At 42.9% G+C, this 21,004-nt stretch overlaps 1 protein-coding gene across 1 annotated transcript; it reads right to left on the bottom strand.

Annotated features, from left to right (window-relative positions):
• Positions 1 to 673: 673 nt before the first annotated feature.
• Positions 674 to 18,826, bottom strand: sh3glb1a (SH3-domain GRB2-like endophilin B1a). The gene is made up of 9 exons (XM_020509068.2): positions 18,521 to 18,826; positions 15,324 to 15,465; positions 13,048 to 13,176; positions 11,149 to 11,282; positions 10,633 to 10,725; positions 3,766 to 3,855; positions 3,343 to 3,443; positions 2,941 to 3,169; positions 674 to 2,684 (listed from the first exon to the last, which is right to left on the bottom strand). The coding sequence occupies exons 1-9, from the start codon at positions 18,581 to 18,583 to the stop codon at positions 2,577 to 2,579; spliced, it is 1,089 nt and encodes a 362-aa protein (XP_020364657.1). The 5' UTR covers positions 18,584 to 18,826; the 3' UTR covers positions 674 to 2,576.
• Positions 18,827 to 21,004: the final 2,178 nt, after the last annotated feature.

Here is a 21,004-nt window from a genome sequence, read left to right as displayed (position 1 = left end):
AAGGCCAAGCAGGATGAACCTTGATTATGTACCAGCCTTTATACAGTGCCTAAAGATGCATATAAATTTCCCCATGGGGATAGACATTTGGTTGCAGCTCTGTGCATACATTACACAATCGAAGATAGACTAAGGACATATACGGACAATAAATACAGGTAGAAAAAGTACAATTCATGACCGATCAATGTTTAATCTGTACACAACAGAACACTATATAAACTACAATGTCAGCCATAGTCCAACCTGCTGTTCGCACCTGTAGATGTAAACATTCAGAAGCCTTTCTGCCGCTGGGACAGAGGATAATTTGTCCCTATTTATTTTGTGTCCAGTTGGATGCTTTGTAATAAATTGTGCAGAATGCTAATGAATATCCATGGAGAACAAGTTGTTGACAGTTTTGTTATGAGTCTCATTTGAATTTCCTTGACTCCGTGTCCCATCTCCTAGCTTCTTTCTCCAAGAGCATCGGAGAAGGCCTGAGGGGAGGAACTTCTAACCTTCTCCTCCAGTGCGTTTTGAAGAGGCAAGGAGAGTACATGAGGATCACAATTGGGATTGACTCTTGGCCCTCACAGAGCAGTCACAAGCCTGTCCTCTAGTGGTTACAAAAAGGAATAAATGACTGTGACATACTGCATGTTAATATGAAGAAAAACAAGAGACGATCAAGCAATACATTGTTACTTTAATACCAAACTGCATATATTCTTTACAATTCTATGATTACAGTTTTTTTTTAAAAAGGGCAGCAATAAGCCATTATATAATTTAACCCCCCCAATGAACTAGTGTGTTTGGGGTTGGTGGCACCTTAATTGGGGAGGACGGGTTTGTGGTAATAGCTGGAGCGGAATTGTGTCAAACACATGGTTTCTGTGTGTTTGATGCCATTCCATTTGCTCCCTTCCGGCCATTATTAAGAGTCGTTCTCCCCTCAGCAGCCTCCATTGGGGTCTGTGCTCGCATGGGGGGGGGGGGGGGGGGGGGGGGGGTCAGGTTGGTTACACACTACATGTTAGTACTGAAAAAATGAAGACCACCTCTTGCTTTCCATTAAGGCACTGTTGCCCATCAAAGTAAACAAAGCCTAGCCACACACCGTTGAGCAATGAGGACAGCCCATATTAAAACAGACTATTTAACCATATTGTAAAATCAAATCAGAAGCAGTAAGAGAATACCTGAAGCTGCTTGAGAGTTGCTACTACTGAATGAATGAAATAAAAAGCCTTACCTAAAGTCAAAATATGCTTTCCTAAAATTACGTTGCCGACTGTGAAAATGTTGGTCCCTAATTCTTAGACAATATTAAGAAAGATTATTTGAAATGATTTCTTATTAACAAATACTTTACTGGGTAGCTACAGTTATGGCATTTATATATATATATATGAACAGGGTCTCAACAGGGATAACTAATGTTAAACCCACCCTTACATCAGAGATACAGCTCTCCAGACACCTCCGTCAGATTGAGAACGTAAATCAGAGGCACATGTCTCTCCTAGCCGTGCCAGACAATCCTTAATGTAACTTACAGTAAGACCTTACCCATTCTAATCTAATGGAATTTTCCTGGACCGTTGTTATGGTTAAGGTTCCACAAAAGGCACTGTGCAATTGTCAAAAGGCAACCAGTAGCTAATATTTATTTAACCTTTATTTAACTAGGCAAGTCAGTTAAGAACAAATTCGTATTTACAATGACAGCCTAGGAACAGTGGGTTAACTGCCTTGTTCAGGGGCAGAACGACAGATTTTTACCTTGTCAGCTCGGGGATTCGAGCCCAACGTTCTAACCACTAGGCTACCTGCCGCCCCTGATTATGATCTACAAAATAATACTTCAAAGTTAAGATTGGTTTATTTTTAAGTCGTCCTATGCAAATTAAAGTGCTTTTTTGTCTCGTTGAAAATACAAAAAAAGACATGCCTAAGCATTTCAACCATATTACAAACTGGACTATAATTGGCAGTGAGTAGAAAAAGAAAAAAATCACATCAAAAAGCACTTTAAGATCAACATCTGAATTGTATTTTAAACAAAAAGGTTTGGTTGTACAAAAAGGTTGTGGAGAAAGTCTGGCACATATTGAATTAAGATTGCATTGAGCGAAAAACATTGAAGCGGCTTGTATAAACATAGTTGCATACATGGCACGGCAGGGATAGGGTCAGTTCCAATTCAATCCATCCAATTCCTTTGACGAATTTCAAATCACAATGTCTTTGTCACTGTTTTCCATCGACTTACAATTCTCCTGATGAATTGACAGAATTAGCATGGAGCAGACCATATCCCGTGGTAGACAGTATAAATAGGGAAACCTTGCTCTACTACACTGGGCTTGCTTGTTGCTTTCCTCTGGATCCTGGTGCCTGTATCAACAAAGCGTCTCAGAGTATGACTGCTGAACTAGGATCAGGTAATCAGATCCCGCCTGTCCATATAGTTATAATCTAAACTGTAAATCTGATCCTAGGACCTACTCTGAGATGCATTATGAATACGGGCCCAGCCGTCTGGACTCTCTTGAGTCTCTCCACATACAGGCATCACTCCGCTCCGATCAGTTCAACAGCTCCAGATAGGTGATGGGCACTTTACCCTTCTGGGTACCCCGCTCACCCATCAGCCAATCAGAGTCCATGCCTGGGACACTGCTCACCATGATGACCTGGAAGTAAACAAGACATTACACACCCCTTCTCAGTCATGCAATAAACAAATCTTATCACCAAGAACCTCAGATGTTGCTGTCGGGAAACAAGAGGGAAAGAGAAAGATGAAGAGATACGGTGGGAAGGAAAGATGGAGGAAGAGAAAGCTAAAAGGCAAAGAGCGAGCAAGAAAAAACAGAGAGACGGAAAGGCATGCCCAAAACCAGAGCCCATTAAAGCTGTGAGAAGTGCTCAACCCCAGTCCCATGTTACCTCATCAGCGAGCAGGGAGAGTTCACTGCTGCCAGCAGCATCGTAGTCATAGAGAACGCGGGCTTTACGGCTGCCGCTGGAGTTCCGGAGCTCATGGAAGCCTGACAAGCCCAGGCCGGGAGAGGGGCTGAGCATGGAGGCAGACAAGGGGATGGTGGGTACTGAGATACTGGCCCCACCGGAACTACTAGACGACTGGTTGTTGTTGGAGGAGAACGTAGACGGGAAGCTGGGGAGAGAAGACCACCACTGGTAAAAAATAAAATAAAAAGGAAGGCTAACCACATTTAAGAGCAGATCCTCACACTTTACAAATAGATGTCATGCTGTGCCAACAAAACTGTAGTAGAATAAGCTTCACACGCTTAGATGGAGGTGAGTTGTCAGAGTAGGTAAACATACCTCCCCAGTTGCTTCTGGAGGTCAACCATGTACTGGTAAGACTGGGCATAGTATGTAGTCTGGGCCTCCACAAAGTCAGTCAGACAGCGGAGGTGGTGTGCCTATTGTAAACATAGTACAGGTATTGGGGATAAGGGGAGAAAGAGAGGCATGTCTACTAACAGGAAAACTTCTCTACAAACAGGTATTTATGAATTAAACCAAAGATGCACGCTGGTACAGTAATAGACCCTTTGGTTTAGACAGAGTCTAGGTCATGCTGGCATCATGGAGGGTTGTGGTGGGTAGGGACAGGCAGAGCACCCTATTCCGCTAGGATCTGGTCAAAAGTAGTGCACTATAAAAAAAGGCAATAGGGGGCCATTTCAGACAAACGCTGATCGAGGTCATGCGAGTCGTGGGGTCAGAGGTCAGGGTACGTACATGGGTGCTGCTGACCCCCTCCAGGAGCAGCCTGGTGATCTCAGCCTGTCGATCAAACTCACTCTGGGTCATCCTTAGGTCCTGCTCTGCCTAGTGGGGAGGGGGGAACACAACATACAGTCATCACAGACGCACAGAAACAACACTTTTCAGGGATGAAAATATGGTAAATCAGCTTAATATACAGTTGAAGTCAGAAGTTAACATACACCTTAGCCAAATACATTTAAACTCAGTTTCACACACATTGAATCCAAGTAAAATTTCCCTGTCTTAGGTCAGTTAGGATCACCACTTTATTTTAAGAATGTGAAATGTCAAATAGTAGAGAGAATAATTTATTTCAGCTTTTATTTATTTCATCACATTCCTAGTGGGTCAGAAGTTTACATACAGCCGTGGCCAAAGGTTTTGAGAATGACACAAATATTAGTATTCAAAGTCTGCTGCCTCAGTTTGTATGATGGCAATTTGTATATACTCCAGAATGTTATGAAGAGTGATCAGATTAATTGCAAAGTCTCTTTGCCATGCAAACGAACTGAACCCCCCCCCAAAAAGAAATCCACCTCATTTCAGCCCTGCCACAAATGGATCAACTGACATCATGTCAGTGAAGCTTCAAAAGGAGGGTGGTGCTTGGAATCATTGTTCTTCCTCTGTCAGCCATGGTTACCTGCAAGGAAACACATGCCGTCATCATTGCTTTGCACAAAAAGGGCTTCACAGGCAAGGATATTGCTGCCAGTAAGATTGCACCTAAATCAACCATTTATCATCAAGTACTTCAAGTACTTCAAGGAGAGCGGTTCAATTGTTGTGAAGAAGGCTTCAGGGTGCCCAAGAAAGTCCAGCAAGCGCCAGGACCGTCTCCTAAAGTTGATTCAGCTGCGGGATCGGGGCACCACCAGTACAGAGCTTGCTCAGGAATGGTGCAGGCACATGCACGTACATTGAGGCGAAGACTTTTGGATGATGGCCTGGTGTCAAGAAGGGCAGCAAAGAAGCCACTTCTCTCCAGGAAAAACATTAGGGACAGACTGATATTCTGCAAAAGGTACAGGGATTGGACTGCTGAGGACTGGGGTAAAGTCATTTTCTCTGATGAATCCCCTTTCCCGATTGTTTGGGGCATCTGAAAAAAAGCTTGTCCGGAGAAGACAAGGTGAGCGCTACCATCAGTCCTGTGTCATGCCAACAGTAAAGCATCCTGAGACCATTCTTGTGTGGGGTTGCTTCTCAGCCAAGGGAGTGGGCTCACTCACAATTTTGCCTAAGAACACAGCCATGAATAAGGATTGGTACCAACACATCCCCAGAAAGCAACTTCTTCCAAACATCCAGGAACAGTTTGGTGACGAACAATGCCTTTTTCAGCATGATGGAGCACCTTGCCATAAGGCAAAAGTGATAAAGTGGCTCGGGAGAACAAAACATCGATACTTTGGGTCCATGGCCAGGAAACTCTCCAGACCTTAATCCCATTGAACTTGTGGTCAATCCTCAAGAAGCGGTAGACAAACAAAACCCCACAAAATCTGACAAACTCCAACCATTGATGATGTAAGAATGGGTTGCAATCAGTCGGGATGTGGCCCAGAAGTTAATTGACAGCATGCCAGGTCGGATTGCAGAGGTCTTGAAAAAGAAGGGTCAACACTGCAAATATTGACTCATTGCATCAACTTCGTGTAATTGTCAATAAAAGCCTTTGACACTTGTGAAATGCTTGTAATTATACTTCAGTGTTCCATAGTAACATCTGACAAAAATATCTAAAGACACTGAAGCAGTAAACTTTGTGAAAAATTATATTTGTGTCATTCAAAACTTTTGGCCACGACTGTACACTCAATTAGTATTTGGTAGCATTGCCTTTCAATTGTTTAACTTGGGTCAAACGTTTTGGTTAGCCTTCCACAAGCTTCCCACAATATATTGGGTGAATTTTGGCCCATTCCTCCTGACAGAGCTGGTGTAACTGAGTGAGGTTTGTAGGCCTCCTTGCTCACACACGCTTTTTCAGTTCTGCCCACAAATTTTCTGTAGAATTGAGGTCAGGGCTTTGTGATTGCCACTCTAATACCTTGACTTTGTTGTCCTTGAAAACCTCTTTGGGCTGAGATAAATATGACAACAGCCAGTGAAAGTGCAGGGTGCCAAATTCATAATAACAGAAATCCCATAATTAACATTCCTCAAACATACAAGAATTTTACACCATTTTAAAGATACACTTCTTGTTAATCCCCCCACAGTGTCCGATTTCAAAAAGGCTTTACAGCGAAAGCAAACCAAACGATGATGTTAGGTCAGAGCCAAGTCACAGAAAAACAGCAATTTTTCCAGTCAGAGAGGAGTCACAAAAAGCAGAAATATAGATCAAATTAATCATTAACCTTTGATGATCTTCATCAGATGACACTCATAGGACTTAATGTTACACAATACATGTTTTGTTTGATACGGTTCATATTTATATTTAAAAAATCTCAGTTTACATTGGCGCCTTATGTTCAGTAGTTCCAAAACATCCGGTGATTTTGCAGAGAGCCACATCAATTTACAGAAATACTCATAATAAACATTGATAAAAGATACAACTATTACACACAGAATTATAGATACACTTCTGTGTCAGTTTTTTTTTTTTTTTTAATTACGGAAAAAGCACACCATGCTATAATCTGAGCACGGCTCTCAGAGACCAAAACAACACCAACAGATATCCGCCACTACCAGGAATCCCAGTTCCTGTTCAATAATGTCCATCATTTGTCCAAATACCTCCTTTTGTTAGCGCGTTCAGTTCACAAATCCAAATTCATGACGCGCGATCACTAGGAGCAGACAAAGTCAAAGTTCTGTTACAGTCTGTAGAAACATGGCAAACGATGTATAGAATCAATCTTTAGGATGTTTTTAACATAAGTCTTCAATAATGTTCCAACCGGAGAATTTCTGTGTCTGTAGAAATGCAATGGAACAAGAGCTCGCTCTCACGTGAACGAGCGTGGCCAGCTCGTGGCTCTCTGGCAGACCTCTGACTCATTCCCCTCTCATTCGCCCCACTTCACAGTAGAAGCATCAAACAAGGTTCTAAAGACTGTTGACTTCTAGTGGAAGTCTAGATGGAAGCCAATATCCCACTATCTTTGATAGGCAATGAGTTGAAAACCTACAAACCTCAGATTTCCCACTTCCGGGTTGGATTTTTTCTCAGGTTTTTGCCTGCCATATGAGTTCTGTTATACTTACAGACATCAATCAAACAGTTTTAGAAACTTCAGTGTTTTCTATCCAAATATACTAATACTATGCATATCTTAGCTTTTGGGACTGAGTAGCAGGTAGTTTCATCCAAGCTACTCAATACTGCCCCCAGCCATAAGAAGTTAAGTTAAGAAGTTAATTTGGAAGTATGCTTGGGGCCAATGTCCATTTAGAAGACCCATTTGTGACCAAACTTTAACTTCCTGACTGATGTCTTTAGATGTTGCTTCAATATATTCACATCATTTTCCTCCTCATGATGCCACCTATTTTGTGAAGAGCATCAGTCAGTGCATCAGTCCCTCCTGCAACATGATGCTGCCATCACCGTGCTTCATGGTTGGGATGTTGTTCTTCGGCTTGCAAGCCTACCTTTTTCCTCCAAGCATAATCATGGTCATTATGGCCAAACAGTTCTAATTTTGTTTCATCATACCAGAGGACAATTTCTCCAGAATGTACAGTATTTGTCCCCATGTACAGTTGCAAACCGTAGTCTGGCTTTTTTATGGCTGTTTTGGAGCGGTGACTTCTTCCTTTCAGGTTATGTCGATATAGGACTCGTTTTTAATGTGGATATAGATACTTTTGTACCCGTTTCCTCCAGCATCTTCACAAGGTCCTTTGCTGTTGTTCTGGGATTGATTTGCACTTTTCGCACCAAAATACGTTAATCTCTAGGAGACACAACGAGTCTCCTTCCTGAGCGGTATGACGACTGCGTGGTCCCATGGTGTTTATACTTGCGTACATTTGTTTTTGCAGATGAACGTGGTACCGTCAGTCGTTTGGAAATTGCTCCCAAGGATGAACCAGACTTGTGGAGGTCTACAATGTTTTTTCTGAGGTCTTGGCTGATTTGTTTTGATTTTCCCATAATGTCAAGCAGAGGCACTGAGTTTGAAGGTAGGCCTTGAAATACATCCACAGGTACACTTCCAATTGACTCAAATGATGTCAATTAGCCTATCAGAAGCTTCTAAAACCATGACATCATTATCTGTCTTTTTCCAAGCTGTTGAAAGGCACAGTCAACTTAGTGTATGTAAACTTCTGACCCACTGGAATTGTGATACAGTGAAATAATCTGTCTGTAAACAATTGTTGGAAAAATTACTTTTGTCATGCACAAAGTAGATGTCCTAACCGACTTGCCAAAACTATAGTTTGTATCAAGACAATTGTGGAGTGGTTGAAAAACGAGTTTTAATGACTCCAACCTAAGTGTATGTAAACTTCTGACTTCAACTGTAGGTATGTTTTGGAGCAATTTATTGTGCATAATGAACCCATTTGTGAACATTTCAGGGCATTTGTTTCAACCCTAAGAGAAATCAGGACAACCTTTGTTTTTCATTAGGCTGTGTGCTCTGTGGTTCAGGAACAGGAGTTATCAAGCAGAGTGAGGACAATGGCATATTCTTCTGACTCATTTGACTCTAGTAGTTGCATGCAGAAGAAAAAGACCCATAAACATTGACTGATGGCCACTGTGACATTGACAATGGTGTTGGACCCTCTGTTCCTTCCAGCTTTACACTATTATTCCAGAGAGACAGCGCGAGATGGCAGAGAGAGAAGGAGACCGAGAGTAGAGATATGGAAAGAGAAGATGGGAGATAGAGATACAGAGTGAGATGACAGAGAGAGAAGGAGACCGAGAGTAGAGATACGGAAAGAGAAGATGGGAGATAGCGTGAGCGAGAGAAAGATCAGAGTCGAGAGAGATACAGAAAGAGCAAAAGGGAGATAAGAGACAGACAGAGACAGAGCACAAGAGATACACAAACAGCTGCTAACCATGACGCCAGCAGGAGGTGTTCCGGTTCTCAGTTCCAACATGGCTGCTGAACATTCTACTCACCTCGGTCACTTCCTATGGTCACATCTGTTTGTTAGCGCAGTGTGAAACCGTGACAGAGTCATTCTATTAGAGCTACAGCTGCTGCAACACCAAAGCCAACACAACACAGCCTACTATCCTGATAGTGTGTGTGTGTGTGTGTGTGTGTGTTTACAGTACAACTGTCGGACTACAACACACGATAGTGCATGTCAGTTTCCTAGTATTCACAGATCCACAGACTGATACACAAGCTGCACTACAACCACATGACAGTTTCTCAACAAACGCCAAGCGGCCTTCTCTTGCTGTTGTCAACATCCTTCAGGGAAACAGCTGACGGCTGTACCAACAAATTGACTGGGGCCTCCTACAGTACAGTACAACGATACACAGCCAGGTTAAATGTAACTAGTTTCGCTGGTTCCCTTAAGAGGCAATCTGGGATTCGTACAGCATTGATTACATTTCTCCAGCCCCATCCCTCATCTTTTTACCAACACATTGGTGGGGTGACTGACCACTTTGCTGTTGTTTCAATCCCAGCAAGGGGATATGCTTTTTAACCATCACTGCTATGTGTTTCACAACGTCCCCCTTCATGGTATTGTCATTTGCTGTGCCTGTTGTAACAGTCAACAGCTCAATCCTCTGAAGGACATGGTCAGTCAGTCAGTCATGATGACACATACGATCAGATCAGTCAGACTGGTAACAACATGGCTTGCAGGGGAACCCAGGCCACAGCTAAGGTCTAGTGCTAGCTAGATAATGAAGGGTGGGACCACAATACATGGCCAACCTACACAGTCCCCATCTGATGAGGGAACACCACTTTACATCGGTCTTTGACCTTAGATACTATAGTGGAATACGCCCGTTTCAGGCGGTTATGTAGTACAGTATGTGACATCCAGTTCTCTTGTATAATAGGTTAAGTGCTGTAAGTAAATTATTAGAGCAGGATTCCAAAATATTCCCACGCATAATGGAGATATGTGATCATATAGGAAATTATTATGTTTCAGTCGAATATATTTGTTCGGGCTTCACGCGGTTAATTTGCAGTCTACAAATGATTTGTAATTATGTTCCGGGCCCCCTGACCATCCGCTCAAGAAAATAAATGGGGCCGCGGCTGAATCTAGTTGATCATCCCTGAATTAGCGTGTGCATGTACCTGGCTGGGGAGAGGCTAGTTAGCATTAGCCTAGAAACTATTCCACTATAGCTTCAATGACACAGGCCATGCATTCACATGAATGAAAAGGCAACCAACCTTCAGCCACCCATGTGACGTGCAGGAGACTGAACATGTAGCTAGAAAGAGAAGACGTACACAGAGGAAAGGACGGAGTAGAATGGGAGTTCGGAGGAGGAGTGCTACAGGAAAATAGGATGGTGGAAGAGCGAGAGAGAGGAGCTCCAGAGAAATTGAAATGAGGAACTGGCCCATCTCATAACGAGCCATGTGTGTTGGTTAGGGAGGGGGAACGATTCAGCCAATGTTGTGTAACCAAGGCCACAGCGTTGTAGGTCAGTCTAGGGACTTGTGTCTGGAGACTTAACAGACTACGCCCAGATAACTTTCACCCGTCCGACAATGTCTCCCTCTACAAGGTTTTTTGTTGTTCTTCTTAGTAATGTAGTTATCTACAAATGAACACTGTCCTACATTACCACCCACTCCAGATGCGTGTGTGTTTGCGTGCGCGTTTTGAAACTAAAGGGACAGTAAACAGCCCACTCACCACTGCTCTAGCGTCAGGAACTCTGGCTTTCTTTAGCCTGGTTTTTGCAGCGTCCAGATCCAAACGCTTCACCTGCAAAAGCTTCCGTTCTTTCTGCACACAACACAACAAACAATGGCAGATTACTATCAAATCAGCTGCATTATCACATTTGGAATCAAAACAGTTGATGTTAATAGGACTGTCTGGGGCTCGTCATTACATTGAGTAATGACTATGAAACTAGACTAGAGTGTATGAGGGCCTGCCGAGAAACAGCAACATAGCATCATGCCACAAATATGACTGGACTGACTATTACATCTATTAGGCCAATTAGCTTTCACGTGGTGGGCACTGGCAGAGAAAAGGGACCTTAACTCTCTTAGATTCAATTACTTCCAACCACCTAGTTTCAATCTAATAAGGTCATGAACCTCAGGGGAATGAATGGGGACTGGGCCAAAGTAGTTCTGTACTTCACAAGGATTAGGGTGACATTTGGGACGCTGAACGAATCATCCCGTTGATACTCACCAGGATGGTTTTGAAATCTCCTTCTAGAAAGTTCCTGAATGGTGTGAGGAAGTTGATGGCTGAGCTCTGGATGAACTCTCTCTCCGCTCCTCCAATCTGCTTCTCCGTCTCGCCACATTTAATAAGTGCGTTTCCTGTAGGGACAGGAAGTAGACACGGTTTAACCGGGAAGTAGAAATGAAAGGTTTAACTATAGAGACGTCCAGGAGGACACAGACGCTGGACATTTCAGCTTTGCTTTTATTTAATGATAACACATAGGAATTCCTTGGCACCTGGCCAATGTGAATGTTGTGCTCAGCTGAATGAGACAACTCTATATGGATTTGAAATATGTCCAATAAAATCGATTCAGTCACAGGCTACATTAATATCCATAAACGCCCATTCCTCTTTTTATTTTAGCACCTGCATTGTTGATAAGGAATAGCCTATACAGGGTTATACACCTTTCCCCCCAGTTGGTGACACCAGTACATGATAAGGTCACACCAATGTTTTTTAAATAAAATCATTTATAATGGCCTGGCCTGTGTCCAATAACGTTCCTGCATTCCATACAGAACCAGGCTAATAACGACTAGCTATCTTTTAAATTAGCATGCCCTTGTGTTTTTACATTGATTTGGATCGATTTACTGTAACAGAAAAGAGACTTAAATGAATTGCAAAATGTTTGGAAAAAAATATAGGAAAAAAATGAAAATGGGGAGGACTGATTTCCCCTAGTTTCATCAGGGTTTCACTCTCAAAACACTTAATAGAAAAACCCAATTTGGATGTTCCAAGTCTACAACAATGCTTAAACCACGTCAGGGGACCATGTGAGGTCTGGGGAAAATCTGATATTTTTTGTGTGTGTGCACCAGCCAGGTTGTGTTTGGCTAGTGGCGTTTCTGTAGAGCACCTGTAATGGAGTTTGCGCACTGAGCAAGTAGTCTATTAGGTTATATGTTTGCAGCGCACGTGTGACAAGTAATCGACATAACAGTCTGCATGTTCTTCAAAGAGGGCAACGGATGCTACTGGGCCAGATGTCTATGAGTCAGGGGAGAAGCAGGTGGTATCTGATTGTAAGTACCTTGGCATCATGCTTGATTCCAACCTCTCTTTTAAAAAGCAGGTGGAAAAGGTAACTCAAATTCAACCTAGCTCATTTACGATTCTTACAAAATTGTTTCACTATAGAGGCAGCCAAACTGTACTTCAAATCTATGCTACTCCCCCATTTAACCAGTCTTCCTGGCGTCCGACCCATAACGAAAAAGACAGACAAAAATACATTGAAAACATTATCATACACAACGCCAAGAGTGTGCAAAACTGTCATCAATGTAAAGGGTGGCTACTTTTTAGAATCACAAATATAAAATATTTTGATTTATTTAACACTTTCTTGGTTACTACATGATTGCATGTGTTATTTCATAGTATTGATGTATTCACTATTATTCTACAATGTAGAAAATAGTTTAAAAAATGAATTTAAAAAAACCTGGAATGAGTAGGTGTCCAAACTCTTGACTGGTACTGTATATAAAAAATATAAAAAGACAAACATTAAAACGAAGGAATCAGTGTGTGTGTGTGTGTGTGTGTGTGTGTGTGTACATCAGTGTACCAGTTACTCATACATGTCAGTACATACACACATGAATGAGCAGTTGTCAACAGTGCCATTTCTAAGAGATGACATTGAGTTAATTGGGGGAGGGGTTATGACAGTGTTCCCTCCTATCGGCCTTTGTTCACTCCCCTTGACAGATCTGACAGGGGAGGTAAACAGCTTTGTGGAATGAAACGCAGCCTAAAAAATAGACTACCAGCATGTCAAATAAGAAATGCCTGTTTTGATTTTCAGTTGCACTTATTAATGCACCCCAGGTACAACTCACTCACCATAGGCCGTTCCAGGGCCAAACTCACTCCCCGACTCGATCATGGACAGGCCAAGCACCTCGTGGTTGTTCATCCGCGTGGGGACTTTCTTCTCCAGTTTCTCGTACAGAAATTCCTCTATTCTGACATCTGAAAATTGTACGATAAACTCAATTAGAGAGAAAGGAGAGTCACGAGGAAACAAGACTAAGGAGCAACCTTGTGCTGCATGACCCGAGCCAGTTAACAGGGATATCACACAGGCTATCCAGGAAAATCCAGTCTGCGATCTAGTCTAGTAAATCTTCAACAACATTACTGGGGTTCAAAGAGCCTTATAGTAGGCTAATTGAGCTAGCACAGACCTACATAAGATCGTACACTGACTACACAAGTCAATTCTGGCACTAGGCTAACTAACCACCTTTGATGGAGTCTACTAAACCAGAAACTATAGGACTAGCTGCTGAGTACAATCATAATAACTATGCCTAACAGCAAGCAGAAGTAGGTGTGCTTTGGTTGTGAGTGTGCCTGGAGACAAGGTGTGTGTGTGGCCCTAGCAGCAGACTGAGCTATGCAGCACCATGGTGTAAACTCAGAGGGTCGACAGCTGAGCTTGCAGTCGCATAGACACCCAACTGTGGTTTAACAGTCAATACTCATAAGTACACATAGTGTGGTTCGTTGAAGAATTGGCAATATGACTGCATTTACACAGACAGCCCATTCAGATCTTTTTGACCAATCACATCAGATATTTTTCAGATCTGATTGATTAAAATACCAATTTGTAATTTAAAAAAATCTGAATTGGGCTGTAAACGCTGCCTATGTAGCCTAGGCTTAGAATGTAAAGGATTATAACCGTCCAATTGTGGCACAAAAGCTGGATAAAATGTAGCCTATTGGCTATGAAGGGAAAGTGGCTAACCAGTTACTGCATCTTTACCGAGGGGGAACTAGGCCCAAAAACCAACCGTTAAGTGTCTAAGTACTAACTAGGGGCCATTCAATTCCGGTTGGTTCATATGTGAAAAATCCTAACATTGGATACTGATGTTACAGTTTGCCAACAACACGATGGTGGTAGACTTGTTCACCAATGACAATGAGACAGTCTACATGGAGATCAGAGACATGTCAGTGTGGTGCCAGGGCAACAACCTCTCCCCGCAAGGTAAGCAAGACAAAGGAGCTGATTGTGGATGACAGGAAACGGAAGGCTGAGCACGCCCCATTCACATCGACACGGCTGTAGTGGAGCGGGTCGAAAGCTTCAAGTTCCTCTGTGTCCACATCACCAAGGACCAATCATGGCCCAAACACATCAACACAGTCATGAAGAGGGCGCGACAATGCCTCTTCATGAGTCTGAGAAGATTTGGCATGGGCCGTCAGATCCTCAAAAGCTCTACAGCTGCACCATTGAAAGCATGCAGCACTGGCTGCATCCCCGCTTGGTATGGCAACTGATTGGCCTCCAACCGCAAGGCGCTACAGAGGGTAGTGTGTACGGCCCAGTACATTACTGGGGCTGCCATTCAGGAGATCTGTACCAGGCGATGTCAGAAGGAGGCCCTAAACATTTTCAAAGACTCCAGGCACCCAAGTCAGACTGTTCTCTTTGCTACCGCATGGCAAGCGGTACCGGAGCGCCATGTCTGGGACCAAAAGGCTCCTGAATCGCACAGCAACCATATGACTGCTGAAGTTAATCAAATGGCCAACTGGATTATTTTCATAACCCCCCCCCCCCTTTTGTTATTTTTACACTGACATTCTGGGACTTGCTCTAGACACACACTCACACGCGTATCCTGATTGCCTAGTCACTTTCACCCCTACCAGCATGTACATATTACCTCCATTTTTTAAAAACATTTTAATCTTTATTTAACTAGACAACTCAGTTAAGAACAAATTCTTATTTACAATGACAGCCTCCCGGGGAACAGTGTATTAACTGCCTTGTTCAGGGGCAGAATGCCATATTTTTACTTTGTCAGCTCTGGATTCGATCCAGCAACCTTTCGGTTACAGGCCAAAAGGCCGAACCACTAGGCTACCTGCCACATTACCTCGTAACCCTGCACATTGACTCGGGTACCAGTACTCCTTGTATATAGCCTCATTATTGTCATTTTATTGGGTTAATATATTTTCTTTCTTACTTTTTAACTTAGCATTGTTGGGAAAGGGTTCTTAAGTAAGCATTTCACGGCAAGTCTGCACCTGTTGTACTCGACGCATGTGACAAATATAATTTGATTTGACATCAGTGAGTGCAGTCTTACTTGGGTTTGGTTGTAGTAGAACCTCTGTCTGCTTCATGATTCTTTCTGTGTTTTGCTTGGTGCATTCTGCTCTGCACAGAAGGTTCTCCAGGTGAGCATCCAACTCAGTCTTCTCAGCTTGCCCAAGTTTTTCCTCTGTAAACTGAAGATGAAATGAAAGGGTGAGTCTCTAGTGGCTACAAACTGACAAAGGTCATGGTTGTCAAACTAGGCTACCTGTAGCTCAATGAAAGTGAGGCTTTTATTTGACATAAGTACTTGGCACTGTCTATTTACCTCTTCCAAGTTGGCTTAGATTGCCTGACTAGCTAACCCAATCACAGCTCTGATCCAGGACGTTAGTGCAGCTGAAGCCTTCTTGCGGTACTGATGAACCAAGTCTGGAACCAACAGGACCCTTAACAGCTTCTACCCCCAAGCCATAAGACTGATAAATAGTTAGTTAAACAGTTACCCAAATAGCTACCCAGACTATCTGTATTGACCCTTTGCATGTTGACAGGCCATGTCAGAGCAAAAACCAAATCATGAGGTTGAAGGAATTGTCCGACACAGGATTGTGTCAAGGTACAGATCTGGGGAAGGGTACCTTCTGCAGCATTGAAGGTCCCCAAGAACACAGTGTCCTCCATCATTCTTACATGGAAGAAGTTTGGAACCACCTAGACACATCCTAGAGCAATCTGAGCAATCGGGGGAGAAGGGCCTTAGTCAGGGTGACCAATAACCCGATGGTCACTCTGACAGAGCTCCTCTGTGGAGATGGAATAACCATCTCTGCAGCACTCCACCAATCAGGCCTTTATGGTAGAGTGGCCAGACAGATGCTCGTCCTCAGTAAAAGGCACATGGCCGCTCGCTTGGAGTTTGCCAAAAGGCACCTAAAGGACTCTCAGACCATGAGAAACAAGATTCGCTGGTCTGACGAAACCAAGATTGAACTCTTTGGCCTGAATGCCAAGCGTCACGTCTGGAGGAAACCTGGCACCATCCCTACGGTGAAGCACAGTGGTGGCAGCAGAGCCCAGACTTGAACCAATCGAACATATTAGGAGAGACCTGGAAATAGCTGTGTAGCAACGCTCCCCATCCAACCTGACAGAGCTTGAAAGAATCTGCAGAGAAGAATGGGAGAAACCCCCCAAATACAGGTGTGCCAAGCTTGAAGTGTCATACCAAAGAAGACTCGAGGCTGTAATCGCTGCCAAAGGTGCGTCAACAAAGTACTGGAGTAAAGGGTCTGAATACTTATGTATATGTGATTTCATTTTGTTTTTCATTACTAAAAATCTGCTTTTGCTTTGACATTATGGGGTATTGTGTGTAGATTGATGAGTGAAAAACAATTTAATCAATTTTAGAATAAGGCTGTAATGTAACAAAATGTGGAAAAGTGAAGGAGTCTGAATTCTTTCTGAATGCACTGTACGCTGCTGCTACTGTTTATCTGTCCGTTTATTCCTAGTTATAAACTGGGTGATTCGAGCTCTGAATGCTGATTGGCTGACAGCCGTGGTATACCACAGGTACGACAAAACATTTATTTTTAATGCTCTACTTACGTTGGTAACCAGTTTATAATATCAATAAGGCACCTCTGGGGTTTGTGGTGTATTGGCCATATACCACTGGCCTTATTGCTTAATTATAAACCAACTTGTCCGAGTCAGATTTACATGGCTATCAAAATGTCATGCCAGGGTAAGCCTACATGAAACACAGCCCTTATTTATTTATTTTTTTCTCCCCAATTTCGTGGTATCCAATTGTTTTTTTTAGTAGCTACTATCTTGTCTCATAGCTACAACTCCCTTACCGGCTCGGGAGACCAAGGTTGAAAGTCATGCGTCCTCCGATACACAACACAACCAAGCCGCACTGCTTCTTAACACAGTGCGCATCCAACCCGGAAGCCAGCCGCACCAATGTGTCGGAGGAAACACTGTGCACCTGGCAACCTTGGTTAGCAAGCACTGCGCCCGCCCGCCACAGGAGTCGCTGGTGCACGATGAGACAAGGATAGCCCTACCGGCCAATCCCTCCCTAACCGAGAGGACGCTAGGCCAATTGTGCGTCGCCCCACTGACCTCCCGGACACAGCGCTTATTTTAATTGTTTCTAAAATTCCCTCAGGGAAAAACGTATGTAGAAAAAATTATTGGAAGCATTTCCCTGTTTGACCGCTAGGTTTTATGGGTATTATGACACCTCCACTGTGGGGCTCTATGAGAGATGAGATGATGACTTGGAATTCAAGTCATCAAATAAAACAAATGTAATAGACAACTGAAAGATTGTATTGAACTTAAGGGATAAGCAGTAATGGGCAGTCACTGCCATCATTGGCATTTTATTAATTGTTTTATTCTATGTTGCTAAAGCAGTCATCCCACATAATGCATAGTGCATTTAACGTTATTGTTGAAAAGATAATCGAAACCAACATCGAAAACCCCCAATTATGTTTAGTGACTGGCTTCAATATACTTTTGTTCGTCACCAAAGTAAAAATGTTGCTGGAGTGATAAGCTTCTCTCTTCGTGGAAACTGTCGTTTCTCAACAAAAAAATAATTATACATACAGTATATTTTAAAAAAGACTTCACTTTGTTTTCTGCCAGACTAGTATGCGCACGCGTCTGATCTATACTCCGAGGCATGCACATGGAACAGAGTATGGACAGCGCATTCAGAGAAAAATACGTCCACACTCTAGAAACACCTTTACTTTGCTCAGTGACTAAGTATACTTTACAAAATCAAAACACACCACATAGGGAGGGATAAACGGAAAGATGCAGGGCTCAAGCCGCACGTAACGCCCTGGACCAGAGTTGACCCAATCACTGCCTAATTTACTCCCGTTCCAAGCTAGAGCGGATGTGCTGAGTTTACTATTCTAAACTTTGTCAAACAAAACATGTATTTGTTAGTTGGCTGTTAAAGTGTATCAAATAAAGTAAGTCATGTAGAAGTAATGACATTATTACACACACATCTTTAGCCAAATATGACAAATTCCAAACTAGCTAGCTAACTAGCCTAGCAATAGCATATCGCCAGCAGTCGCAGGCCTGAAACAGCAGCGGAGTTTCCGAAGTTGATGCCTCGCTCTCAACATTGTTAGTTAGCTAGCGACATTGTGAAGACCGCAAAATATCTGAATTCAGAAAATAACAACAAATGTGTAAACTTACTTGAACCGCACGACTGAATAAAGTACCGGCGTCTGCTGCTAACCTTTTGACGTTGAAATCCATGTTTAGTTATAGATTACAATTTGTGCTCAAAAAGCTGGTAAATTACTTATCCATACAGAGGAATGGTAAACAAATTAATATTTTCCTTGCTAGCTACGTTTCCCGTGGTTAGATTTTGACAAGAAGCAGCCAAGTGTTGACTGTTTCGTTTTAGGGAGTTTTCCGACTGTCGATGTGTGGCATTCGTAGATAGAGTAGGCGGGGTTGGCAGTGGTCAGAGTTGATCCAAAACCTTTTGTCACCACTAGGGGTCAGATTTGTCTCAAATTTCAGCTGTTGCCTTCAACTCTTCTGTGGGCCATATTAAACTTGAACCTAAAAAACATGCTTAATTGGAACATCTACATTGAAAGTTCTTTTTAGTCCAGGACTAGCCTTATTCTTCCTCTTGGAAACCAGCCCTATGTGTTCAGGGCTAAGCTTTTGCACTGATTTTACTTCATAATATTGTTCAGAGGGTCTTGATGGTGTGGAGGCAATGTTCAATGCATGGGGTATACATGTACATTTTAGTCATTTAGAAGACGCTCTTATCCAGCATACATTTTCATATACAGTCAGTGACATGCATTAGCCATACTAATTTGAGCAGTTAGTATAATTAGTATAATTTGAGCAGTCAGAGATTTGGTGCTGTCACGACTAGCGCTTGAAGTGAAACGTAAAAGGTGCCAGTGGCTTGTTTACTAGTTCATATTTTACAGCTGCTGGATGGTAGGCTACTCCATTACTAAACACTTAGGGGGCCAGGCCGGTTGGTCGGCACCGGCTCACTACTTCAAACACATTGCCGTGGTCCCTTTCATTCATAGTGTTCAAAATGACACTTACTGTAGGTAGGATATCAGTCTACACTTTGTATTTTTTATTTAACCTTTATTTAACTAGGCAAGTCAGTCCAGAACAAATTCTTATTTACAATGACGGCCTAACCCGGTCAAACCCTCCCCAGCCCAAACGATGCTGGGCCAATTGTGTGCCGCCCTATGGGATTCCCAATCACGACCGGTTGTGATAAAGCCTGGGATCGAATCAGGGTCTGTAGTGACACATCTAGCACTTAGATGCAGTGCCTTAGACCACTGTGCCACTCGGGAGCCCAAATCTCCTGCACTGTGAAGCAGAGAGTGAGCCAGAATTGTTTATCAGGGGAAAATGACACGTTGGCCATGCAATGCAGCGTGTGATCTGTTTCTCATTAGTGTGAGTCTGGTCTGTCGGCTGTTTTGTTTCCCCTTTCATCTTTTACAGTGTTTGGTGGTGGAATCAGAAGCATAGCACACACACACACACACACACACACACACACACACACACACACACACACACACACACACACACACACACACACACACACACACACACTCACTCACACACACCTCTGCTATATATGGGCGGGGTCTCCTCTCTCTGACAAGCTGGCTTAGCAGAGGCCTTCTGCCACACAGCTGATAAAGCCTGGAGACCATCACTACAGAATTTCCGTCGCCAGGGAGACAGGAAAGGGAAACTCCCCGTCAGATGTTACAACATGAGATAAGTTGACTTTGTAGGGAACTCAGAGCTTGAGATGTAATCTAAACACTTTGCGCTGACTGACTGAACACAATGCACCAGATAAATTATATTGCCCCCCCCCTCTCTTCATCTCGCTCTCTCTCTTTCTCTCTTTCTCCCTCTCTCTCTCTCTCTCTCTCTCTCTCTCTCTCTCTCTCTCTCTCTCTCTCACATGTAGACATGCACGGACCAGATTTGAAGATAAAAAACAAGACACCTTGAAGATCTGGATACAATTATCTCCGATACAGCCGGTTACCTGCTGTGGTGCCTGCTGGGTTAGAGGAAGTGGGTGAGAAGGATCAAATGACTTCCCCTCATTACTCATAGACAGACACACATTGATACACCGATGTTCCTCCTGTTGGAAGGGCTGTGTTGTGTTGCCTCAGTTCACTGATGACTAGCAGTGAGTTTACCATAACACACCTAGTGAAATATGTAACATACAAAACAATGCAAGAGGAAAATGTAATGATGAAGTAGCCTTAAAATAAAATGTGCTGTCACTACTTTGTCAGTACACATAGTTATTGAGTCTCCTATGGTTATCCGATGTATACAGATTGAAATGTACACATTTTTAAAGACTGGACTCTTGTAATGTAGGCCTATGCAATTTAAGCATTCTTAAGCCATTAACAGGTTGTAGTTTTGAATGCTGATCTGACTAGCCATGGCTTCCGGTTAGAGAGAGCAACGCAGCTGTTTTAAATTATGCCAGCCATATAAATAAGTAATAGTCGATGTTAGCAAAGTCACTATCTCTGATTTTACAAGTGCATATAATGTAATTCAGTCATACTGCTCTCAGTTATAACATCTAGTAGTCAACTTTCACCACATCTTATAGCCAGAGCCATG

The sequence above is a fragment of the Oncorhynchus kisutch genome, linkage group LG18 (assembly GCF_002021735.2).
Source record: "Oncorhynchus kisutch isolate 150728-3 linkage group LG18, Okis_V2, whole genome shotgun sequence".
Lineage (NCBI taxonomy): Eukaryota > Metazoa > Chordata > Actinopteri > Salmoniformes > Salmonidae > Oncorhynchus > Oncorhynchus kisutch.
The sequence above is the reverse complement of the archived record's forward strand: the minus strand, read 5'-3'. Positions and strand labels throughout refer to the sequence as shown.

Coding starts and splice junctions, on each gene's coding strand:
- sh3glb1a (XM_020509068.2), bottom strand. CDS start 18,583: ATGGATTTCAACGTCAAAAGGTTAGCAGCAGACGCCGGTACTTTATTC. Junction 3,444..3,765: donor AGGGGGTCAGCAGCACCCAT/GTACGTACCCTG, acceptor TGTTTACAATAG/GCACACCACCTCCGCTGTCT. Junction 3,170..3,342: donor CTCCAGAAGCAACTGGGGAG/GTATGTTTACCT, acceptor TTCTCTCCCCAG/CTTCCCGTCTACGTTCTCCT.